This window comes from Erinaceus europaeus, chromosome 18 (assembly GCF_950295315.1).
Source record: "Erinaceus europaeus chromosome 18, mEriEur2.1, whole genome shotgun sequence".
NCBI classification, from domain to species: domain Eukaryota; kingdom Metazoa; phylum Chordata; class Mammalia; order Eulipotyphla; family Erinaceidae; genus Erinaceus; species Erinaceus europaeus.
Window position 1 is genome coordinate 21,273,412 of NC_080179.1, and position 18,164 is coordinate 21,291,575.

Genomic DNA, 18,164 nt, shown 5'->3' on the forward strand with positions numbered 1-18,164 from the left:
CCATAATTGTTCAACAATTTGTTTGACTTTGTATGTTAACTCTCTTTTAAGCCACCAGGTTCCAGATGCCAGGAGGATGCCGACCAGACTTCCCTGGACAGACGACCCCACCAATGTGTCCTGGAGCTCCGCTTCCCCCAGAGACCCACCCTACTAGGGAAAGAGAGAGGCAGGCTGGGAGTATGGATCGACCAGTCAACGCCCATGTTCAGCGGGGAAGCAATTACAGAAGCCAGACCTTCCACCTTCTGCAACCCACAATGACCTTGGGTCCATACTCCCAGAGGGATAAAGAATAGGAAAGCTGGGAGTCGGGCGGTAGCACAGTGGGTTAAGCGCAGGTGGCGCAAACAGCAAGGACCAGTATTAAGGATCCTGGTTTAAGCTCCCGGCTCTCCACCTGCAGGGGAGTCGCTTCACAAGCGGTGAAGCAGGTCTACAGGTGTCTATCTTTCTCTACCCCTCTTCTTCCCCTCCTCTCTGCATCCTGTCCAAAAACAATGACATCAATAATAAGAACTTCAACAATAAAACAAGGCAACAAACGGATCAAGGGCAAAAAAAGGAAATAAATAAATATTAAAAAAAAAAAAAGAATAGGAAAGCTATCAGGGAAGGGGATGGGATATGGAGATCTGGTGGTGGGAACTGTGTGGAGTTGTACCCCTCCTATCCTATGGTTTTGTTAATGTCTCCTTTTAAAAATAAATAAATAAGTAATATACATATATAATGGAAATCAGAGACATAACTAAATGAAGCATGTGATTCTGAATAGAATCATTTTGCTTATAAGGGATATCATTAGACAACCTGTAAAATATGAATGAATTCTATAGTTTATGAAATGTTAATTTACGAATGCTTATAGTTATATCTGACCATATAAGAAAAGTCCTTGTTCATAGGAGACACATTCAAAGTGTTTCGGAGGAATGGAAATCAGCTCACTGAAATGAATGGCATTAGGTTCTGACTTATTTCCCCATCCCATAAAAACACAATCATAGTCTCTCATGTTAAGTAAGATCTAACACCTTATTTTTATTTATTTATTTATTTATTTTGGATATGACAGAGAAATTGAGATGGGAGGGGAAGATAGAGAAAAAAAGACAGCCACCTTCAGACCTGCTTCACTGCTTATGAGGCGACCCCTCTGCAGGTGGGGGCCCAGGAGCTCCAACTACAATCCTTGCATGGGTCCTGGCACTTCATACTATGTGCGCTTATCCCGGTGCACCACGGCCTGGCCCCCAGACCCAACACTTTTCTTAAACGCTTTTACATATACTATGTCAAAAATACACATACCTCATCCACAAAGTTAATAGCATCAAACCAGTCTTGAAGAGCTTCAAGGCAATATCGAACAACATTTCGAGTATACTCTTGGGTTTCCTAAAATAATAAAATACAGATGTCTTATGGTGTATATATACATGTATATTCATATTTATACTTAATCACTAACAAGTTATGTTCTGTAGTATACAAATGCATATTTATGTTTTAACTTCAAATTATATGAAATACAGAAGAGTAAGCTATATATATTGCTTATATATGATGGTTAAACTACATACTTTTTCACATTTATATAAGGAATTTATCCTTTCACAAATAATAGCTGTGACAATTATAAAAATTAAAGAACAAAATGTACTTTGACGCTTCTGAAAATGAATTTAAGCTAAAATGTATTCATATTATATAAACCACATTCCAGTTCTTGAGTTTCCCAAAATATTATGTTAACTAATACTGTTCAGTTTATTTTAGGGGGTTAATAAAAATGTTTTGAAAATGGATAGAGGTGACAGTTTACAACATTATATTTAATGTCATTAAGTTATGTACCTAGAAATGGTTAAAGTAGTAAATTTTACATTAATTATATTTTACCACAATGAAAAGGTTAGAAAATATGAGAACTATAACTAACTGTGTTAATAGCTGAGTTTGCAACAAAATTTAGAAGAAAAAATAAGTTTATGTAAAACGAGGGTACTACAAAAAGTTTTGTGTTTTATGGAGAAATGAATCCAGTGAAATGGGCAGATATTAAGTTAAAAGGAAAAATAATTCATGATACTTCCTCATGACAAGATGAAAACATGCTCAATACCATCATCTTTAGAAAAGTGCAAATCAAAACCACAATGAGATACTACTTGACACTTATAATGGCTATAAATTATTGAATATAAGCTAAAAAGTAAAGGCAGGTAGGTGAAGAAATTGTCATTTTCATCTTCTGCTGTGAGGAATGTCAAATAATGTGGTCACATGGCCACTTGCAAGCCACCCTTCCACCTCCTCTCACACACATACCCCCAAAAAAGGGAAACAAGCACTTAAAAAAATATATGAAGATAAATTAAGAGTTATGGGACAGCATCAAAAAGAATAACGTTCATATTAATAGGAATACAAGAAAAGGGAGAGAAAAAGAGACAGAATTTATACTTAAAAAACTTTAACTGAGAATTTCCTCCAAAGAAAAGACAGTAGACCAAAGTGCTCCAAGAAAAAAAATGAACTAAAACCTTCTCTCACCAAGGCACATAACAGTTACAGTAACAAAGATCAAGGCAAAGAGATTAGATTACTCTGTTGGAAAGAAGCAAAGAGTCGGGGGAGTCGGGCGGTGGCGCAGTGGGTTAAGCTCAGGTGGCGCAAAGCACAAGGACCGGCGTAAGGATCCGGGTTCCAGCCCCCCGCTCCCCACCTGCAGGGGAGTCGCTTCACAGGCGGTGAAGCAGGTCTGCAGGTGTCTATCTTTCTCTCCCCCCTCTGTTTTCCCCTCCTCTCTCCATTTCTCTCTGTCCTATCCAATAACAACCACATCAATAACAACAACAATAATAACTACAACAACAATAAAAAAAGACAAGGGCAACAAAAGGGAAAATAAATAAATAAATAAAATTTTAAAAAAAGAAGCAAAGAGTCACCTGTATAGAAAATCCCGTAAGACTATTAGCTTATTATTTGTTTAATTTCCTTTTTTATCTTTTTACTTATTCATTATTGGATAGAGACAGAGAGAAATTGAGAGGGGGAGGGGAGATAGAGGGAAAGAGACAGAGACACCTGAAGCCCTACTTCACCATTCATGAAGCTTTTGCCCTGAAGGTGGGGAACAGGGGCTTGAGCCCAGATCCTTGGGCACTGTAATGTGCGCACTAAACCAGGTGCACCACCGCCTGGTCCCCTATCAGCTTATTTTTTCAAAAGAAACTCTCCAAAGGCTAGAAAGGAATGGCAAGATACATTCAAAGTGCTGAGCAAAAAAGGCCTCCACCCAAAAACACTTTTGTCCTGCTAGGTTATCAGTCAGGTTCAAAGGCTGCTTGAAGAACTTTTCAGACAAGCAACAGCTGAAGAAGTTCATTCCACTAAGCCGAACCTACAGAAGATTCTGACAGGATTCACATGACCTCATAAGGGGGAAACCAAGTCGGGAGGTTAAAAAAAGAATAAACAATGAAGACAATAAACTTGGATACAGACGACAGAAATTAGATAACAAAAGGTTGGGAAGGATGGAGGTGGTTCAATGGACTTTGGTGGAGGGATATTGGTAATTTGCTAAGTATGAGGGTAAGGTAAAGAAAGCATTTTGAGGAGGTGAAAAATGAACTTCTGAGATACTTAGAGATTTGTAGACCAAGGTTACAAAAATAAATAAATAAATAAATAATACTATGACTGGGCAGGGGTAGATAGTATAATGGCTATGCAAAGATACTCTCATACCTGAGGCTCCAAAGTCCCAGGTTCAATCCCCTGTACCACCATAAGGCAGAGCTGAGCAGTGCTCTGGTAAAATAAATAAATAAATAAATAAATAAATACCAGAAGGCAGTTCAGCAGATAAAGCCTTAAACTCTCGAGCATGAGTTCCCATCCTCTATACCTGGCATAGCATATGCCAGAGGAATATTCTGGCTGGCTGGCCAGCTCCCTCTCTCCCTCCCTCCCTCTCTCTCTCTCTCTCTCTCTCTCTCCTTTCTTCTCTTCTCTTTCTCTCTGATAAATAAAAATTGTTAAATTTTAAAAAGAAATGACCTTAAGGGTTCACGTGGTGGCAGAGCTGGTTGAGAGCACGTTACAGTGTGCAAGGACCCAGGCTCAAGCCCCCAGTCTCCCTGCACAGGGAAAGCTCTGCGAGTGGTGAAGCAGTGTTGGTGTCTCTCTCCCTATCACCCCTACCCTCTCAATTTATGCCTGTCTCTATCCAATAAATAAATCAAGATAATAAAAAAAATTTTAAAGAAACAACCTTAATAACCCAGATTTCTTTAATATAAGTAAATTGAGGCAGAAAAAAAGTGATAGGAGACATGACTGGAACAAAAGAAAAAAGTCTTGTTAATTACAAACTGAATACAGTTGGTATAGCACAGGAGAATTTTATATTAGATAACTGTCATCATTAAAAACCTCATTGGACAGTATAAAATAGTATACAGAGACAGGATTTCTATAAGTTGGGGGCCTAAGTTTCCACTGTAGCAGCCACTGAGTAGCAGTAGGCAAGGCGCAGCACTACCCCATAGCTACAGCCTCAACAAGAGCCAATGGACAGTCAGGAATGTGAGCAAGATGACGCACGGCTGCTGCTCACCACACACACCGGGATGCGGGCTGAAAGGCGTGCAGCTTCATCCCCGTAAGCAGAGCACCACAGAGCCTTTCCAGTCTCCAAGGAAAAGAAGGCTCTCAAGTTCGTCAAGAAGAGGACACAGAAGGACCAAGTGGAAGACAGGAGCTAAGCAACATACTGGCTCCCATGAGGAAGGCAGCTACCAAGAAATACCAAAATATAACACACAGAGACACACACACAGACACACACACCCAAGCATAAATAAAATCTTTTCAGAAAATAAAAGTTACATATATGTTAGAGGCCTAAGGAAATGCATGCACTTAGAAGGAAATCTACATGAATAATGAATAACTATAGTTACTGAAAATTAGAATTTGAATAGGTTAAAAAGTAATAAGTCATGACAGAGGACCTAGTGGGGGTTGTACTGTTATATAGAAAACTGGGAAATGTTATGCATGTACAAACTATTGTATTTACTGTCGAATGTAAAACATTAATTCCCCAATGAAGAAATTTAAATAAATGAAGTAATAAAGTAATGAGTCATTTACATTTAGAAAATAGATGAAACATAGAAAAAAATATAAAATGGCTTAAAACAATCCATACATTAAAAGAATAGGAGACTCTGAATAACATAATTTGCATTTTGTTTTTCCTTTGTAAAACATCTTGTAAATCAACAGTCCCTCAATAATGTGATTTTTAAAAATAAACTAGAACAGATGTTATACGCTATTTTCTTTTTTTAAAAATGTGTTGTTGGTTTTGTTTTGCTTTTTAAGAAATTTATTTATTTATTCATGAGAACAATAAGAGGAGATAGAGAAATAACCACATCACTCTGATACATGTGGTGCTAGGGATTGAACTTGGGACCTCATGATTGAGAATCCAATGCTTTATCGACAGTGGTCACCTTCGGACCACTTATACACTTTTTTCTATGGGTAACCATATCAGTGCTCTTTTTTCTTATTTTACAGAAATCAACAAAAATACTTTCACCATACCCTAACTTTACAATGCGATAACAACCCCCACATTGGTTGTGCACAGGCTTCAAGCTCAGCAGCAAAGGCAGCATAGTAGGTCTGAGACTCGAATTCCACATGCTCATTCAGTTCCCGCTTATTTAAGTTCATACCTTGCAAAAAAGAATAAAGCAGATACAAACCTTGTTAAACTGAAGCAATATTCATATTTAAAAGTAAGGTCAAATAGTTCCTAATGTCAAATATATTTAATCTGCACAAGTGGTGTAAATAACACAATATATGTAGAAATAAGTAAAATTTATTTTATTTTTTTATATTTATTTTATTTATTTATTCCTTTTTGTTGCCCTAGTTGTTTTATTGTTGTAGTTATTATTATTGTTGTTGTCGTTGTTAGATAGGACAGAGAGAAATGGAGAGAGGAGGGGAAGACAGAGAGGAGGAGAGAAAGATAGACACCTGCAGACCTGCTTCACCACCTGTGAAGCGACTCCCCTGCAGGTGGGGAGCCGGGGTTCGAACCGGGATCCTTATGCCGGTCCTTGTGCTTTGCGCCACCTGCGCTTAGCCCGCTGCACTACAGCCTGACTCCCTAGAAATAAGTAAATTTTTAAAAATATAATAGTCTAGCCCTAACAGAAACTTTCACAAACCAGGTTTTCTTAAGACTCTTTTATATAATGTCACCAAATATATTAAGTAAGAAAATACCCAGAAGCTACAGCTGAGCAGTACTCTGGTTAGAAAAATAAGTGGAAGAGGAGGAGGAGGAGGAGGAGGAGGAGGAGGAGGAGGAGGAGGAGGAGGAGAGGGGAGGGGAGGGGAGGGGAGGGGAGGGGAGGGGAGGGGAGGGGAGGGGAGGGGAGGGGAGGGGAGGGGAGAAGAGAAGAGAAGAGAAGAGAAGAGAAGAGAAGAGAAGAGAAGAGAAGAGAAGAGAAGAGAAGAGAAGAGAAGAGAAGAGAAGGAGAGAGGAGGGGAAAGGAGGGGAAAGGAGGGAAAGGGAAGGAAAAGTCTAAACTAGGGCCAAGCAGCGGTGTACCTGGTCGAGCACACACATTACCATGTAGAAGGATCCAGGTTCAAGCCCCCAGTGCCCACTTTGATGGGGCAAGTTTCATGAGCAGTGAAGCAGTTCTCTAATTGTCTCTCTTTCTCTTTCTCTCTCCCTCTATCGCCTCCCCTCTCAATTTCTCTGTCATATCAAATATAAGAACATAAATAAACTAAAAAGCAAAAAGAAAAGTTAAAACTTTTAATTCTTAATTGATATACAGTTGAAAATCTTATGAAAATACTATCAATCTTTCTTAAAGAATACATTTGAATTTCTAAATTAATGTTTAATTACTTATTTCCTTTTCAGCAATTTGACATAGTTCATAAATCTTTGATTTTTTTCTATGAAAACAACACTAAAATACAAGTATCAATTCAGTAAATTGAGGCATTTCACAAGTAATCTGAATGATGTGCTATTATCTGTTCATGAATATTTGATAGCTATGCACCAGGCATTTTGTAGACCAATTAACAAAAAAAAAAAAAAGTAAAAGTCATACCTTGGAAGAAAGATACAAAGTTCATCCATGTAACTAACAAGCCATGATCCTCCAAAAATCTCTTAGCCACACTTTGATGAGAAAGGATATTAATAAAATCACTAACAAGAGGCCAGTAAGTGTTATTCTTCAATAGTGCTTCTCCACAGTTCACTACCACATGTAAACTATTTTCTTCATCTAGAAGAGAGAAACACAGCTCAAAATTAATAAGTTGAATTTAAAATATATAAGCATTCCACCAAAAATACAGATACTGCAGAATTATAACACCTGCAGCTGGGGCCCTTAGTCAGGGAACCCTGAGATTCCCAAACAGACATGATAGGCCTAGACCTCGAATAAATTCCTCTCTCCATTGTTACCGGTCATCTCTATCAGGAACAACACAAAAGACCCCTTTGTGGGTTCCCTTCAGACCTTGCCTTAAACTTGGATCAACAATGGTAGAAAATGTTCCATCCTCTGAAGGGAGGATGGACAACATACTCTATGTTCCACCTGAGGAAAATGGGTCCTGATATTGGGGCAGCTTGGTATACTCCCACTCAGGACCACAGAATGTGAGTTCAGATCTACAGGGATGCAGAGGTCACATAGGCTCCTAAGCTGAATATGAGCCCCAGATCAGATCAAATCAATGGGGTTTACAGTCAACAATATTTATACACCTTTCCCATATTTGAAAGCTACTCTCTATCCTGATGCAGCTTTCTGGTCCTTTTTCTAGCCATGACATCATCTCCCAAGACAATAACTTGGATCCACCTGCATATCAGATGTCAAGCTCAGGGGAAAAAAAAAACAAAAAACTAATATAGTCATGGACCCTTTGGAATATAACTAAAATAGGCCTACTAACTAGCTACAAAATGGAGACCATCCCCCCACCACCACCACCACCAAATCTTCATAAGAACTATTCCAGCCTTTAGGCTCATGATTAGTCAACAATTTGTTTGGCTCTGTATGTTAACTCTCTTTTCAGCCAGCAGGTTCCAGATGCTACCATGATGCCAACCAGACTTCCATGGACAGACGACCCCATCAATGTGCCCTGGAGCCCCACCCCACTAGGGAAAGAGAGAGACAGGCTGGGAGTATGGATCGACCTGTCAACGCCCATTCAGTGGAGAAGCAATTACAAGAAGAAGCCAGACCTTCCACCTTCTGCATCCCACAATGACCCTGGGTCCATACTCTCAGAAGGATAAAGACTAGGAAAACTATCAGGGGAGGGGATGAAATACGGAGTTCTGGTGGTGGGAAGTGTGTGGAGTTGTACCCCTCTTATCCTATGTTTTTTGTCAGTGTTTCCTTTTTTTTTTTAATTTTTATTTATTCCCTTTTATTGCCCTTGTTGTTTTATTGTAGTTATTGATGTCGTTGTTGTTGGATAGGACAGAGAGAAATGGAGAGAGGAGGGGAAGACAGAGAGGGGGAGAGAAAGACAGACACCTGCAGACCTGTTTCACTGCCCGTGAAGCGACTCCCCTGCAGGTGGGGAGCCGGGGGGCTTGAACCGGGATCCTTATGCCGGTCCTTGCGCTTTGCGCCACCAGCACTTTACCCTCTGCGCTACCGCCCGACTCCCAGTGTTTCCTTTTTATATATAAAAGTTTCTTTAAAAAAATACTGATACAATTTAGGCATTTTACTTGGAGTCTGAATCAACTGTTTCAACTTTAAAATGAAAAAAACCTACTTACTTATGGTGATTCTAATATATCCACCACCACCCCCCCCCCCCCGGCTTCCCCAAAGCACCATAAGCTTTGGCTTATGGTGGTACATTAAAATAATAAAATGTTTTAAAAGAATTCTATTAAAAAATTACAGCATATACCTTTAACTACTTAAGGACCTAGCTAATTCCTTTGTTAGATTCTGTTCGTGTCAATATATATTAAGTTCTCATTTAAAGCCATCAATATGTTCTTAGACACTGTGATTTTAAGCCAAATATAGAGTAAAACTACTATAAAGGAAAGTAAGTCTGTTTGAATTTTTTCTCATCAATATAGCACCCAATGAAACTATCATTAAAGGACCTGCTAGCACCTGAGGAAGTAGCTCAACTGGTAGAGCGTAGAGCTCTCATGCCTAAGGTTCAGTCTGGCCCCTCGTACCAAATGTACCAGAGTGCTATTCTGACTTGTCTCTTTCTCACTCCTTCTCTCTGCCTCTGTGAAACTCTCTCAATATAATAAGTAAAATAAAATTTTAAAAATAAATTGCACAAAGAAACACTTTCCTGTGTAAGCAAGGGAGGGGTGGAGTGTGAGGGAAGAATAAGGAGGGGAGGGGAGAAGAAGGAGGAAAGGAGAAGATGGGAGGGAGGGGGGACTACAGGAGAAAATTATAACATATATGAATTATCTCTGAACCTATTCCAACTTAACGGACTCAATAAACAAGTGAGCTCTCCCCACCATTCAAAGATATTCTGCATGAATACCCAAAATATAGAGTATCCAAGACTAGTAGACAATTCTGTTACACAAATTAAGGCTTCTGTTCCTGTTCATGCTAATTGCTGCTATTGTAATTACAAAATTCCATCCATAAGTACATGTATTTATGTCTAAACTAATGAAAAGAGTGCACCAAGAGATCTATTACAAAAACTTAGTTAAGTTTTTGAGGAACAATAAAAGCAAGCACGTATAGAAATACTAAAAAGGGGGGAAGCACCTTGGGAGACAGTACAGTGGCTAGAGTGCTAGACTGATATGTATGTGGTCCTGTGTTTAGTCCCTGACAATGCACGTGTCAGACTGATGCTCAAGTAAATCCTTTTATTATAAAAAGTGTCAAGAAAATGCTTCCCCCCAAAAAAGACTCAAGAGAATTCACAGATATCTTTAAGAATTTTACATTCAAATTGTTTCACAAAGATCTTATGTTCTATACACTAAAGAAACTAAAACAAGTGGTCCGGGAGGTAGCGCAGTAGATAAAGCAATGGACTCTCAAGCCTGAGGTCCTAAATTTAATCCCTGGCAGCCCATGTATCAGAGTCATGTCTGGTTCTCTCTCTCTCTTTCTCTCTCTCTCTCTCTCTCTCTCTCTCTCCACTGTCATTTCTCATAAATAAATAAATATTTTTTTTAAAAAAACCTAAAACAAGACATCTCAAATGATGTAGTATACATGTAATCTATGTAACAAGAAAGGCTAGAAAGAATATCAGTCAAGAAAGCCATACATACATTAAGAACTGTTAACAGGGGAAGTGGGGGTAGACAGTATAATGGTTATGCAAAGAGCTCTTATACCCAAGGACCCAAAGTCCCAGATTCAATGCCCCTACCACCACCACAAGCCTGAGCTGCTCAAATGCTCTGATATAAAATTAAATTAAAATATGCCCACATTTATTAAAAAAAAAAAACTTGTGGGTGGGTTGTATTGTTATATGGAAAACTGAGAAATGTTATGCATGCATAAACTATTATATTTACTGTCAAATGTAAAACAATAATCCCCCAATAAAGAAAAAAAAAACTTAACCCAATGATAAAAGGCTGAAAAATAAATGCCTATGTCTTAAGTTAAAATTCATTGTTTAGGGAGTCGGGCTGTAGCGCAGCGGGTTAAGCGCAGGTGGCGCAAAGCACAAGGACCGGCATAAGGATCCCGGTTCGAACCCCGGCTCCCCACCTGCAGGGGAGTCGCTTCACAGGTGGTGAAGCAGGTCTGCAGGTGTCTGTCTTTCTCTCCTCCTCTCTGTCTTCCCCTCCTCTCTCCATTTCTCTCTGTCCTATCCAACAACGACAACAATAATAACTACAACAATAAAAAAAACAACAAGGGCACAAAAGGGAATAAATAAATAAAATAAATATTTTTTAAAAAATTCATTGTTTAAGGTATTAATGCATCACATCGGTGAGAACGTAAACTAGTGCAGTATCTTATCCAAATAAAAATGGAAACACCAGGTGGAGCTACGAGCAGCAGATCGCTTTCTCTCCTCTCCTCTACCCTACCCTACCCTACCCTCCCCTCCCCTCCCCTCCCCTCCCCTCCTCTCCTCTCCTCTCCTCTCCCGGATCAACTAGGAATACCAAAGGAGATCACCCGGACCGAAACAAGACAGGACTAGAATGACCACAGGAACCCAGTAAATCACCCGTGAGTACAAACACGCGTGGCTGGTGACAGAGAGGAGAGAGGGGCCGAAGGAGAGATTAAGTGAATGCTAACAGTTCAACAGTTTATTAGTGGAGACACCACCTCCAGTCTGCTCCACAACAAGGGGACAACTGAAGGGAGGAAAGGACTCCCCAGAGACTCACCAAGTGCAACTCTGAGTCTCCATTGTTACTACCCTCAGAATCTGGAGCAGCAACAGGGAGGGACACCAGGGGACAGAGATCTAACGGAGAAACTCAGGAGAAGACCTATACCTCGGTGGCATAGCTGAGGGGCTGTGAAAGTCTCTTTGCATAACCACTGGATTATCTCTGCCACACCCTGCTTTATCTCTTGGTCAGGAGTCAGTGATTAAGCTAAGAAGCCTATTGACAGTTTAAAAGCCCTCAGGCTCCCATAGCCTACAGGGAAGAAAAAAGAAAAAAAAAAGGCTTTTACACCACTAAGCTCCAACTCAGGGATTGAAAAAACTGTTAACTTCCACCATGGTAAACCCTTTAATTAAATTACTTAGACACAAGTCAATCCAGGCAATAGTGATCAATAATTTGAAAAGTACTGATAAAGGGAACTCATAACATAATATATAAAATGGTTAAAACAACAAGAAAAAATATTGGAGACTCGAACCAGGACAAGAGTCCAGCTAAAAGTCCTCCAGAGGGTGAAGCACAAAACAACGAGTTCAACATCCAAACATTAGCTAAGGAAATAATAACAGGAGTGAGTAAAGAATTTGAAAAAATTGTAATCAGAAATACAGGAACAACAAATGAGACTATGGAAGAAAATACTAATTATCTCATGGTTATTAGAGAGCTGAAAGCTGAAATCGCTGAGCTAAGAAGGCAACTAGCTGAACAAGCTAAAACAGTATCAGAGCAGGGCAACAAAATAGATGAACTCCAGAAAGCAGTAGAGGGCAGAGAGAATAGAATCTATGAGGCTGAAGACAGAATTAGCAAGAGTGAGGATGAATTAGAGACAACTAAAAAAAGAAGTAAGAGATCTCAAAAAGACATTAAGAGATGCTGAAAACAACAACAGAGTCCTATGGGATGACTTCAAAAGAAACAATATACGCATTATTGGCTTACCAGAGGAAGAAAGAGAAGGAGAGGAAGAAAGCATTCTCCAGGCCATAATAGCTGAAAATTTCTCTAGTCTAGACAACACCAAAGACATAAAGATTCAAGAAGCCCAGAGGGTCCCAAACAGAATTAACCCAGACCTAAAGACACCAAGACATGTCATACTTAGAATGGAAAGGAATAAGGATAAAGAAAGGATCCTCAAGGCTGCAAGAGAAAAACAAAGAGTCACCTACAAAGGAAAACCCATAAGATTAGCAGCAGACTTCTCCATACAAACACTACAGGCCAGAAGAGAAGGGCAAGATATCTATCGAGTGCTCAATGACAAAGGCTTTCAGCCAAGAATACTATATCCTGCTAGACTGTCATTCAGACTAGATGGAAGCATCAAAACCTTCTCAGACAAGCAACAGTTGAAGGAAGCAACCATCACCAAGCCTGCCCTGAAAGAAGTTCTGAAAGGTCTCCTATAAACAACCAGACCACCACAAATAGGACATATATCAAAACACTCTAAAACTCTTCAAGAATGGCGTTAAAATATCTTCAATCTTTGATATCAATAAATGTCAATGGCCTGAATTCACCTATTAAAAGACACAGAGTAGGAAGATGGATCAGAAAACACAACCCAACAATATGTTGTCTACAGGAAACTCACCTAACTCAACAAGACAAACACAGACTTAAAGTGAAAGGATGGAAAACTATCATACAAGCCAATGGCCCACAAAAAAGGGCAGGAACAGCTAGTCTCATATCTGACATGATAGACTTGAAAATAGATAAGATTAAAAAAGATAGGAATGGACACTACTTAATGCTCAGAGGATCAGTCAATCAAGAGGACTTAACAATTATTAACATCTATGCACCCAATGAGAAGCCATCTAAATACATCAAACTCCTACTGAAAGAGCTACATCAATATATTAACAGTAACACAATCATAGTAGGGGACTTCAACACCCCACTATCTCAACTTGACAGATCATCCAGGAAGAAAATCAGTAAAGACATAAGGGAGCTAAATGAAGAGATAGATAAACTAGATAGAACTATTGGACATTTTCAGAGTCATTCATCCCAAGAAACTGGAATACACATTTTACTCAAATCCACATGGATCATTCTCAAGGATAGACCATATGTTAGGCCACAAAGACAGCATCAGCCAATTCAAGAGCACTGAAATCATCCCAAGCATCTTCTCAGACCACAGTGGAATTAAACTAACACTTAACAATCAACAAAAGATTAGTAACAGTGCCAAAATGTGGAAGCTCAACAGTACACTTCTTAACAACTTCTGGGTCAAAGAGGAAATCAAGGAAGAAATCAAAATGTTTCGAGAGTTCAATGAAAATGAAGACACAAGCTATCAAAATATTTGGGACACAGCTAAAGCAGTCCTAAGAGGGAAGTTCATAGCTATACAAGCACACATTAGGAAACAAGAAAAGGCACAAATAAACAGCCTGATTGCACATCTTAAAGACCTAGAAGAAGAACAACAAAGGAATCCTAAAGCAACCAGAAGGACAGAAATCACTAAAGGTAGGGCAGAAATAAATAACATTGAGAATAGGAAAACCAAAGAAAAGATCAATGAAAGTAAATGTTGGTTCTTCGAAAGGGTGAACAAAATCGACAAACCTTTAGCCAGACTCACAAAACAAAAAAGGGAGAAGACCCAAATAAATCGAATAGTAAATGAAAGAGGAGATATCACAACAGACATTGCAGAAATTCAACATATCATGCGAGGCTTCTATGAACAACTATATGCCACCAAGCTAGAGAACCTGGAAGAAATGGACCATTTCCTAGATACCTACCAACTTCCAAAACTAAGTCAAGAGGAAGTGGATAACATGAACAGGCCCATCACAGCTAATGAAATTGAAACAGTTATCAAAAATCTTCCCAAAAATAAAAGTCCTGGACCAGATGGTTTTACAAATGAATTCTACAAAACTTTCAAAGAAGAACTAATACCTCTACTTTTAAAAGTCTTCCAGAAGATTGAAGACACTGGAATACTCCCTGCCAGCTTCTATGAAGCCAACATCACCCTGATACCAAAAGCAGACAGGGACACAACCAAAAAAGAAAACTACAGACCAATATCTCTGATGAACATAGATGCGAAAATATTGAACAAAAGTCTAGCCAACCGGATACAGCAGTATATCAAAAAGATTGTTCATCATGACCAAGTGGGGTTTATCCCAGGCATGCAAAGTTGGTTTAATATACGTAAATCAATCAATGTGATCCACCACATCAACAAAAGCAAGACCAAAAACCACATGGTCATATCAATAGATGCAGAGAAAACCTTTGACAAAATACAACATCCCTTTATGATCAAAACACTACAAAAAATAGGAATAGATGGAAAATTCCTGAAGATAGTGGAGTCTATATATAGCAAACCTACAGCCAACATCATACTCAATGGTGAAAAACTGGAAGCATTTCCCCTCAGATCAGGTACTAGACAGGGCTGCCCACTATCACCATTACTATTCAACATAGTGTTGGAAGTTCTTGCCATAGCAATCAGGCAGGAGCAAGGAATTAAAGGAATACAGATTGGAAGAGAAGAAGTCAAACTCTCCTTATTTGCAGATGACATGATAGTATACATGGAAAAACCTAAGGAATCTAGCAAGAAGCTTTTGGAAATCATCAGGCAATACAGTAATGTGTCAGGCTATAAAATTAACATTCAAAAGTCAGTGGCATTCCTCTATGCAAACACTAAGTTAGAAGAAATTGAAATCCAGAAATCAGTTCCTTTTTCTATAGCAACAAAAACAATAAAATATCTAGGAATAAACCTAACCAAAGAAGTGAAAGACTTGTATACTGAAAATTATGAGTCACTACTCAAAGAAATTGAAAAAGACACAAAGAAGTGGAAAGATATTCCATGCTCATGGGTTGGAAGAATTAACATCATCAAAATGAATATATTACCCAGAGCCATCTACAAATTTACTGCTATCCCCATCAAGATCCCAAGCACATTTTTTAGGAGAATAGAACAAATGCTACAAATGTTTATCTGGAACCAGAAAAGACCTAGAATTGCCAAAACAATCTTGAGAAAAAAGAACAGAACCGGAGGCATCACACTGCCAGATCTCAAACTATATTATAGGGCCATTGTCATCAAAACTGCTTGGTACTGGAACATAAACAGACACACTGACCAGTGGAATAGAATTGAGAGCCCAGAAATGAGGCCCCACACCTATGGACATCTAATCTTTGACAAAGGGGCCCAGACTATTACATGGGGAAAGCAGAGTCTCTTCAACAAATGGTGTTGGAAACAATGGGTTGAAACATGCAGAAGAATGAAGCTGAATCACTGTATTTCACCAAATACAAAAGTAAATTCCAAGTGGATCAAGGACTTGGATGTTAGACCAGAAACTATCAGATACTTAGAGGAAAATATTGGCAGAACTTTTTTCCGCATAAATTTTAAAGACATTTTCAATGAAACGAATCCAATTACAAGGAAGACTAAGGCAAGTATAAACCTATGGGACTACATCAAATTAAAAAGCTTCTTCACAGCAAAAGAAACCACTACCCAAATCAAGAGACCCCTCACAGAATGGGAGAAGATCTTTACATGCCATACATCAGATAAGAGTTTAATAACCAACATATATAAAGAGCTTACCAGACTCAACAACAAGACAACAAATAACCCCATCCAAAAATGGGGGGAGGACTTGGACAGAATATTCACCACAGAAGAGATCCAAAAGGCAGAGAAACACATGAAAAAATGCTCCAAGTCTCTGATTGTCAGAGAAATGCAAATCAAGACAACAATGAGATATCACTTCACTCCTGTGAGAATGTCATACATCAGAAAAGGTAACAGCAGCAAATGCTGGAGAGGGTGTGGGGTCAAAGGAACCCTCCTGCACTGCTGGTGGGAATGTCAATTGGTCCAACCTCTGTGGAGAACAGTCTGGAGAACTCTCAGAAGGCTAGAAATGGACCTACCCTATGACCCTGCAAGTCCCCTCCTGGGGATATATCCTAAGGAACCCAACACATCCATCCAAAAAGATCTGTGTACTCATATGTTCTTGGCAGCACAATTTGTAATAGCCAAAACCTGGAAGCAACCCAGGTGTCCAACAACAGATGAGTGGCTGAGCAAGTTGTGGTATATATACACAATGGAATACTACTCAGCTGTAAAAAATGGTGACTTCACTGTTTTCAGCCGATCTTGGATGGACCTTGAAAAAATCATGTTGAGTGAAATAAGTCAGAAACTGAAGGATGAATATGGGATGATCTCACTCTCAGGCCGAAGTTGAAAAACAAGATTAGAAAAGAAAACACAAGTCGAACCTGAAATGGAATTGGAGTATTACACCAAAGTAAAAGACTCTGGGGTGGGTGGGTGGGTGGGGAGAATACAGGTCCATGAAAAATGATGAATGAAATAGTGGGGGTTGTATTGTTAAATGGGAATCTGGGGAATGTTATGCATGTAAAAAAAAAAAAAAGAAGAAGTAGAAACGCAAAGCAGAAATTGACTGAGTTTGGAGTATGGCACCAAAGTAAGAAAGCAGAAGTACACTAGAGTTTGCAGTGAGTACCCTCCCTAACACTTCCTCTCCACTATTCCAAGATTTGGGTCCATGATTGCTCAACAATTTGTTTGGCTTTGTATGTTAACTCTCTTTTCAGCCACCAGGTTCCAGGTGTCATCAGGATGCCGGCCAGGCTTCCCTGGATTGAAGACCCCACCAATGTGTCCTGGAGCTCAGCTTCCCCAGAGACCCACCCTACTAGGGAAAGAGAGAGGCAGACTGGGAGTATGGACCGACCAGTCAACGCCCATGTTCAGCGAGGAAGCAATTACAGAAGCCAGACCTTCTACCTTCTGCAACCCTCAATGACCCTGGGTCCATGCTCCCAGAGGGATAGAGAATGGGAAAGCTACTGGGGAGGGGGTGGGATATGGAGATTGGGTGGTGGGAATTGTGTGGAATTGTACCTTTCCTACCCTATGGTTTTGTTAATTAATCCTTTCTTAAATAAAAAACTAAAAAAAAAGAAAAACAAGATTAGAAAAGAAAACACAAGTCGAACCTGAAATGAAATTGGAGTATTACACCAAAGTAAAAGACTCTGGGGTGGGTGGGGAGAATACAGGTCCATGAAAGATGATGAATGACATAGTGGGGGTTGTATTGTTAAATGGGAATCTGGGGAATGTTATGCATGTACAAACTATTGTATTTACTGTTGAATGTAAAACATTAATTCCCCAATAAAGAAATAAATTATTTTAAAAAAAAATGGAAACACCAAAGGAAATGAAAGCACTAATGCGAAAGGACAAACAGTGGGAACAAACTAAATGCCCACTGACAGATGGCTGGATAAAGAAGTTCTAGTTATGAAAGTCGGGTGGCAGCACAGTGGATTAAGCACTCGTGGCGCAAAGTGCCAGGACCGGAGTAAGGATCCTGGTTGGAGCCCCCGGCTCCCTGCCTGCAGGGGAGTCGCTTTACAGGCAGTGAAGCAGGTCTGCAGGTGTCTATCTTTCTCTCCCCCTCTGTCTTCCCCTCCTCTCTTCTTTGCTCTCTGTCCTATCCAACAACAACATCAATAACAACAATAATAACTACATCAATAAAAAACAAGGGCAATAAAAGGGGAAATAAATAAATAAATATTAAAA

General features: G+C 39.3%; 1 protein-coding gene across 4 annotated transcripts in view; it reads right to left on the bottom strand.

Annotated features, from left to right (window-relative positions):
• Positions 1 to 18,164, bottom strand: part of UBR3 (ubiquitin protein ligase E3 component n-recognin 3) — a 154,336-nt gene that overhangs the window by 72,931 nt on the left and 63,241 nt on the right. For all 4 annotated transcript variants that reach the window (XM_060177740.1, XM_060177741.1, XM_060177742.1 and 1 more), the window contains exons 9-11: positions 7,179 to 7,358; positions 5,635 to 5,768; positions 1,315 to 1,401 (exon numbers count right to left, since the gene is read on the bottom strand). In XM_060177740.1, the coding sequence (XP_060033723.1) occupies positions 1,315 to 1,401; positions 5,635 to 5,768; positions 7,179 to 7,358 (401 nt within the window). The remainder of the gene's footprint in view (positions 1 to 1,314; positions 1,402 to 5,634; positions 5,769 to 7,178; positions 7,359 to 18,164) is intronic.